General features: G+C 44.2%; 1 protein-coding gene across 3 annotated transcripts in view; it reads right to left on the bottom strand.

The window, feature by feature from the left end:
• The window catches only part of ARHGAP15 (Rho GTPase activating protein 15), a 558688-nt gene that overhangs the window by 204148 nt on the left and 345974 nt on the right, over positions 1-8566 (bottom strand). For all 3 annotated transcript variants that reach the window (XM_042466422.1, XM_042466424.1, XM_042466423.1), the window contains one exon: positions 662-760. In XM_042466422.1, coding sequence (XP_042322356.1) covers positions 662-760 — 99 coding nt within the window. The remainder of the gene's footprint in view (positions 1-661; positions 761-8566) is intronic.

The raw sequence follows: 8566 nt of genomic DNA on the forward strand, positions 1-8566 counted from the left end.
GGTATTTATACCCCACCCTTCAGCCCTAAAGGCTCTCAGAGGGGCTTACAATTATTATTATTTTTAATAATATGGTTCCCTGCCCTCAGGCTTACAATCTAAAAAGACATGACACAAAAGGAAAAGAGAATGTGGCAGGGAAGGGGATCAGGTCCGGCAGTTCTTCTCTCCCTCTGAGGCCTGGACCAAGGCAGTTGGACTTGAGGGAGGACTCAGCTTCTTAATCTAGGCCAGGCCTGATGGAGCTGGGCCTGCATCTCTCCCTCCTTGACCGGATGGCACCAGATGAACTGAAGGGAGGGCTCTGCTTCTTAGCTCAGGCCAGACCCAATGGAGCTGGGCCTGCATCTCTCCCTCCATGGCCAAATGGCACCAGATGGACTGGAGGAAGTGCTCTTCTTCTTAGAAGGTACTTGGAAGGCAGAGGTCCAAGCAGCAGTAGAACCAGCTATACACAATATAAATATTCTGGCACAGGAATGATGGGGAAGGTTAGAAAAGGAAAGCAGTTTCATATAGTTACTGTGACATGAAGCTTTAATTTTAACACCTGGCCATTTCCCAGTGTTTAAGCAAGTATGGTAACTTAGATTCTCAGTAGTAAATACTGCAGAAAAATGAGAACAGGGAGGGGAGGATTGTTAACTATTCAAGTACTTACCTCGGTTTTCAACAGCATTTATGCACATTTTAACGAACTGAGGAACCGTGGAGCCTTCACGTTCACAAACTCTGTGCAAATGGGAACCAAAAACTTGATCTAGAAGAGACAAGGTGAGGGGGGAAATTGCTTAAAACTGGACTGTTATACAGAACAAACACTGCTGAGGTAGTGAGAAGCTGGTAAAATTTATAACTCTATGTAAATGGTCCAGTGGGTTAGTTCCACAAGAATTGCAAATGGATGAATGTCAGAGGTCGTCACCGTGTTTTCAACCTGTCATGTCATTTCTTTTAGGTTTTGGTAGCTATCCTACATACACTGAAACACTGTCATGTAACACTGAACTTAGACTATGATCTCTCAGGATAACCTACTACACAGGGTGAAGAAGATAAAATGTAGGAGGAGGATCATGTACGTTGCGCTTGGATCCTTAGATGAAAGGCAGCATATATAAATATGTTTAAATGAATAATGAAAACAAAATGTCACCTTAACTGAAATATCAAGTCTAAGGTGTTGGGAGCTCCCTTCTAAAGCAAACCACACAGGAAAAAGACCTAAACCCAATTGCTAATCCAAATAAACTGGATCCATTTGAATCAATTAGATTACATTAGTGTTAATTTATATTCAACAGATTCAATAGATTTACTCTAGCTGAAACTAGAAATTGGTTTCCCAAGTCAAAAATAGTTAAGACAAAGCAGATTCTCACAAAGCTCATTCTCTCTGTGTGTGCGTGCCTGTAGAGTTGGGAAACAGCTGAGAATTATCTGTCCTGCCTTGAGCTCTTTGAATATGAGTGGGACATACAAATGTAAACAAGTAAAATCCCAGGAGTATCAAGCCATAGGGGAATCTGCCTGATATGTCCCTACATGAGTCACAGTTCTGGCCTGCTCCCTCTTCATCAGACCCCATGGGAGCAGGTAATTGTACTGCCTGTATTGCAGGCAGTTCAGGCAATCATAAAGCAGAAACAGAAGAAAATTGTCTGCAAAGATTCCTGCATGCCCTCTTAAATTCCTGCTGGGGATTTGCCTCCTTCAAATCAGATTCTAGTAAGGAAAAGCAGGAGACAGTGGTTTTGACCATCAGTATGGTGTACTTGTTAGAGATTCTGACTGCACATGAAACTCACTCGGTGACCTTAGGACAGTTAAAATCACTATCAGCTTGTACTCCTGTGAGGACAAAAGTGAGCAGAAAGAGAGCCATGTACATCAATTTGAGTTCGCTGAATGAAAAACAGGACATAAATGTAACTAAGTTTTTTAATAAAATGTTCTTATATTCAGAAAGCGAATTGCATGCTTCAGCTCTCAGATACTGAGTAACACCAAGTCAGGCAGATCCATGCCTTCTTGCACTTCCTGCACCAATTGAAACAAAACTTCAAATAGACTTTGTCTCCATGGCATTTTAAGACATTAGTCTAAGGAATTTACCTCCTCTGTTTACAGGATGTGTTTGCAACGAACAACCCAGTGTGGACAGTGATATAAGTAGCTAAATGTTGTCCTGATGAACATCCAATGAAGCTTTCCTTCCGCTCTTAACAATTTGGCCTATCTTGGCCAAACTGCCTCTGGAAACTGTCCTCTGTGTTTATCTGTGTACCTGTAAGTCGCCTGTCAACTTTATGGCACTCCCATGAATTTAATATGGTTTTCTTAGGGAAGGAATACTCAGAGGTGGTTTTGCCAAGTCCATCCTCTGAAATACAGTTTGCCCTCCACATGGGTGGCTTCGACTTTTGTAGATTTGATTATTACAGATTTTGTTCATATGTTATCTTTAGGAATCACTAGGTCCTCCAGCATGATTCTATGGCTAACATTCACCAGAAGCTGTACTGGAGGACTGGGCTGTGTGGACAGTGGGTTGTACCCCTGACTCAGGAAACTCTGTATGTAACTTCAGTTTTCCCCTCTATCTGCTCAGCTCCTGAGTTGTTCCACCCAGTAAAGTCGATTTTTCTGCATTCTGTCCAACACTGCCCTCAATTCTACATCCCAGAAAACTAGAGTGCAATGAGACAGACATAAAAAGAGATTTTCATGTGTGGTTCTGTTACTATTTATTGTATAAACAATTCCAGTCAGGTGCCCTTTACCAAAAAGGATTGTATTATTTGGATTATAGTGCATAAAGTCATGTCACAACTGACATTTCGGTCACTTGGTCATCTGTTCAGAGGAAATTTGTTTTTGTCTTCCTCTGAGGTTGAGAGAGTGTGGCTTTCTCAAGGTCACCTAGTGGGTTTCCTTGGCTGAACAAGGATTCAAGCCCTTATCTAAATAATCGTAGTCTAATGCTGAAACCACTACACCATGCTTGTTGTGACTATTACAGCATTTAAAATTATGCAGCCTCTCCAAGATCTATCCCACTCCTCCATTCCCGCCCAGGTTTTGTACAAACTAGCCACCTGATATAATAGTAATTTTTAAATTATTTCTTTTTTTCAGTAGAACAAGTTGGCCCTGGCCCTTAACAACACCTTAAAATAATATTGTTTACAAAAGTAAATTGTAGGCAACACAGCTTTTTTGTGCTTTATAATATTAAACCGCTGGCTGGCTGGCTGGCTGGCTGGCTGCCTGGCTGGCTGGCTGGCTGGCTGGCTGAAGGCGTACATCATGAAGCATGTCAGCATAACTAGGTTAGTGCTCTCAGATTACAAATTGGCTTCATCCTGCTTCATTTCTGCTATATATTTTTGACAAATTATGAAAAGAGTGCTCCTTAATGGGAACTTTGTCAGCAGAATCAAAATGAATCAAACCTATGAGGGAAACCATTCAATAGAAGCGCTTTAAAATGTTTAAACAATGTGGCTATAAGATCATTATTTAAACCAAGAGATAGTCTCCGCATACCTTTCCAGCAGAGCATGACACTTTGAAAATTGGTGTAGAGGCCTTTGACAGTGCTCTGTAATCAATTGTTTCTTGGCAAATCTTGAAATAATGGTAAGAGTATGTGAAGAACTTACTACACAGTAACCTGTACAATTTTAAGAACTGGCACTCCCCAGGACTATCTCATGGGAACCTACATTTTATTCTCACAGAAAATATATATTCCATCCTCTAACACACTTTACATAATCCTATAAATCCTTCCACAAAAAGATTTTTTTTTAAAAAAAATATTGATTGGCTCACATAATACTGATCTTTTAAGTTCTAAGTTCAATGCCCTAAGTAATAGTAATAGCATCACAGTGCAATCCTACACATTTCCACTCAAAAGTACATCCCATTGAGTCATTATGACTGAAAGCAGAAGATCAGATAACTGAAACAAAACTGATAAACCGGTTTTACTAGCTGGGGTGGCATTCAGTGGGTTCACTAGGGAGAAGCTGGAATGTGTATGGATGAAGACAGTCAAGATGGTGAAAGGTCCAGGAACCAAGGCCTGTGAAGAATGGTAGAAGAAGACTGAGCCTGAAGATAGCCATATGCAAGTACCTGAAGGGCTGACACAGAAATTATGGATCAAGGTTGTTTTCTTGACAGGAAAAAGTTTCCTTACAAGACAAAGTTTGAGCCAATAGATTCAAATTACAAAAAAGGAAATTTCTAATGATATGACCTTTTTTGCTATCTCAGAAGGGGGAGGATTCTCCATTCTAGTCTTTTAATCAGGGGTTGTATACTATTTGTCAGAGATGCTTCAGCTGCAAATCCTGGATTGACAGGGTTGGACTAATAAACTTTGGCACCCCCTCCAATTCTTACTTCTATGATTGTATGAAAAAGTAGTGCAAGTTCACTGAGATCAATGATGAAGGATGCCTTGGGTAAACAAGACAGTAATGTTTGCAAAAACAGACACTAATGGATTTATCTGACCCATTCCCCAGCAAACAACAAATGCTTCTACAATATGCCTTGAAGTACTATGTAATCACTCCCAATACATATATTTTCAAAAATGCCTTCAGAGTTTCTTAACAGGTGTGTACTAATCTGCAGTAAGCCTTCCTGCATCTGTTCAATTACAGTTCCACTGTCAAGGTCTCAATGCTGATCTGTTTTCCTTATCTTGCATGCAAAGTCCAGTGCTACCTGGGATTGTGTGTAATGTTTACTCAATTTTTTTCTGGAAAATTAAAAAAACAAAAACAAAAAAAAAACAACCACTCAGATCTATAGAGTATAAAGAAGGAAAATCTCAAAAACATATAGGTATACTCTTTAAACAAAGAAGATTTTAGCATAATGAATTTGGAAGTTAGGTGAGTAGGCAACTTTGGGCCTTGTTCCCACTTATTGCTGAACCGGTTTCTGTGAATGAATCCAGAAATTGGTTCACCAATAAGCGTGGTTCCCACTATGTTTGTGCCAGAACAAGAGAAGCAGCGCAAAGGTAGTGGGAAGCCCCAGCCATGTCCCCTGACACTGTCCTCCCTGCTTCCCTTGTCTCTCCCTACCTGGGCCACCGGCTTCTCCTCGGCCTTCTGTGTCCTCCTTCAGCTTCCCTGTGAGCTTCTTCCGCTTGGCGATGTCCTTCCCAAGCTTCCCTGCTCAGCGACCTTCTTCCTCTGTTCTCGGGCTCCTCGCAGCCAGGGAAGCTGGGAAAGAGGTCTCAGGAAGGTTGCAGGGCTTCCCCAGCTTCCCTGTGACCTTCCTGCAACCTCTTTCCCAGCTTCTCCAGCTGCAGGGAGCCCAGAAATGGAGGGAAAACATTGCTGAACAGGGAAGCTTGGGAAGGAGGTTGTCATGTGGAAGAAGCCCACAGGGAAAACGACAGAGGATCCAGAAGGCCGAGGAGAAGCCGGTGGCCCAGATAAAGGGAGGCAAGGGAGGCAAGGAGGCCAATGACACGGGAGATGGTCAGGGCCCTTGCAGTTGGCCCCAGCTGTCACAGCCAGGCAGATTTGAATCTGCCTCTCTGGTTCTCACTTGCACTGGAATGCGGACTTGAATCTGCATGGTTCCCACTGGGCTGAATCGATTTATTTCCCAAATAAATCGATTCAGCCCCCAAAACACCCCATTTTACCAGCGGGTTACATGGGGGGAAATGGGGAAAAACCATGGTCTCCCCTTTTTGAATCGCTTTAGAGATTCAAATCAAGTGGGAACCATGGTGATTTAAAATGTATCATTTCAAATCTTGATCCGGTTTAAACGATAGTGGGAACAAGGCCTTGGACTCCCTAGTGGACATTTCGGAGAATCGTGTGATGAAGGATTTGTCCTCCTAGGGCTGTCCTCATAGCCATCTGGTGAGGAGTGCTCCTTGTAGGCATGTCTTTGGGAGCAGGGGACTGATAGCTTGTCGCAATGACAGTTATCCAATCCTAATGTGGTCCATCAAGCAGAACCTTTCCCCCCTCTGTACCCAGTTGGGGAATTTGGCTGTGTCAGGAATTGATATGTGTGTTTGAGCTGTTTCATCATCAAATTGTCCTTATGGCACTGCAGTGTTTGGTGGCAGTATAGCATACCTCTTTTCATGTTGCAGATTGTTTTATCTTAAATAAAATTAAGCTCACATTTACATCCAGGTTTACTATCCTGTCTTCATTTCATAGTTGGATAGAGCAATATGTTAATATAAGATGGAGACCAGGACAATGTATATCAGGGATTCCCAAACTTTGGCTCTCCCAAGTATTTATACGTCAGATCCCCAAAGCCCCAGCCAGCTTGATCAACAGGAATTCAGTGGGCTGAAGCCCAAAATATTTGGAGGACCTAAGTTTCGGATTCCTTGAACTATATTGATTACATAACTTCCAATGTTTCATAGATGAAAACTGGGACAGGGATAGATGAAAAGTGGCCTAGCTGTGGCCAAAACAGTAAAAGTTATGAATGAGATAAAACAGTGAAGCCAAGAGACGTTGCTGCAGTTTGCTTTTAACTGAGTCTACTGTGAAAGACAGGATTCTGCCCCATTCTCTCCTTTCCTCCTTGCTAAGTTAACTGAGTAAAGCCTACTTTTGCACTTTGAACTCACTTTGCAGCAACTGAAGTAAACAGAAGACAAAAAACGGTCGCCCGCTAGCCGGGCAGACTGTTTTGCCGCTAGAGGCGGCAAAAACTACAAGCCCCAGTATGTACTGAGGCTTGCCCCAGCTCCCTATTCGTGCACGGGGCAGAAGGGGCAGTCCTTCTGCCCCGCGACGCTCTGGGAATTGGGCTCAGTGGTGCGGAGCTTCCGGTCCTCCAAGGCAGCCCATTGGTTGGGCTGCCTTGGAGGAAGAGTGCCGCAGCACACATTGAGGGGGGCGAGGCTTAGGCCTATATTAGGCCATTTTTATTAATGGTTTTGGCCGGACCCACCATTTTGGTTGGGGGGTTTTCTAGACCTTGTTAGGCCTACCCCTCACCTTTGGGCCAGGAGAAATCTCTTGGCCTTTTGGACCTGCATTGTAGTAATTTACAGGCTTGCCTTTTTTAGCCTTTTATAAAAGCGACATTATATTTTGGTTGGCACTGTGATACTGTTTGGAGAGTGGCTTTCTGTTTTGATTTCTCTGAAGGAGCATTTTATTATCATGCCTCCTAAAAGATCAAAAAAGTCTGGTGGCTGGAGTTCTAGTACTGTACAGAAGCTTGCCTTTTCTGCTGGCTCCAGCCGGGCACCTAGGTTTACAGACATGTCAGCAAGCTCCAGCAGTGGGGTGTATGAGGGACAGCAATGTGCTGACAGGCATCTTGATTCTGCTGCGGCACAGCCTGGCGTGGCTGTGGAGTTGTCTGCAGAGGCCTTAAGCACCTTGTCCAGACCATTGCAGAGATGCTCCAACAAGCCACAGCTTCTGGCCAATCTAACAGCACATTGACGCCTGTTGTTCCTGCGCCTCAGTCGTCCAGACGTCAGTGTCCCAGGTCGGCGGTTCCTGCATCGGCAACATCTGGCGGTCCAGGTACCAACTTGTTGGTTCCTGCGTCTCGACATCGCAACCAGTAAGTTTCCAGCTCTTCCAGCTCGTCAAGCTCAAGCTCGTCATCTCTGTCTTCGGATGAGGATGATGTGAGGGGAACATCATTGGCTGAGCGTCGCAAGGAGAGGAAAAAGAAACACAAAGCCAAGAGGAGATGTCGCAGAGCTCGTCGGGTCGGTGCTGTACAGCCTACTTTGAAAGGTGGAGATCATCCTGTTGTGCCGTTTGGGAGGGATGGTTTCTTGGTTGAGCACGCCTTGATTCCAGGTTTGCTGAGGTTGGCCATCAAAAGGAGGGCTTGGCGCCCGGGCCTTCAGGGTGTGTAGGTCAATCCGCTTGCTGTGGATTTTCCTATGTGTTCTCCGGGTGAACGTCCCCCTGGTGCTCACCTATCCAAGAAGGTGCGTAAGAACATCTTGAGGGGTTGTTATGTAGATGGTTTTATCCTTCTTCAATCAAAAGGAAAAGATGCTGTGGCTGTCACTTCAACGAAGAAGAGTAAGCACGAGCCAAAGGTGGTCTCAGCTGAGCCCACTTTTGCCAACTGGTTGGAGGGCTTCACCATCTTCAAGGCTGTGGTCTCCATGGCCTTCCCAGAACGTGCTTGGCATTTGGACAGCCATTTGTTGAATGTGTTGCGTGCGAAGGCCTTTGCAGGTGACGCAGCTGCCATTGCTTATGGTGCGTCCTTTCACCCACATGCTTCGCAGAACTCTCAGGAGCGTTGGGACTTGCTCCATAACGAAATTTGGCTTTTGGAAGTGGGCACCTTTGCCAGGTTCAAGTGTCCACAGAAGGGACCGGTTAAGGACTCCAAATTTCTTACATGTTGGGACTATAATGCTGGACATTGTACTCGTATTCAATGTAAATTTGAACACTGTTGTAATAATTGTAGAGGGTCTCACCCTAGGTCTTCATGTTCTCGCTCTGCTCAGGTTTCTCAGCCCTTTCGTGGAGGGCGCCCTGCCTCTGCGACCGCCGGCAAA

The sequence above is a fragment of the Sceloporus undulatus genome, chromosome 1 (assembly GCF_019175285.1).
Source record: "Sceloporus undulatus isolate JIND9_A2432 ecotype Alabama chromosome 1, SceUnd_v1.1, whole genome shotgun sequence".
Lineage (NCBI taxonomy): Eukaryota > Metazoa > Chordata > Lepidosauria > Squamata > Phrynosomatidae > Sceloporus > Sceloporus undulatus.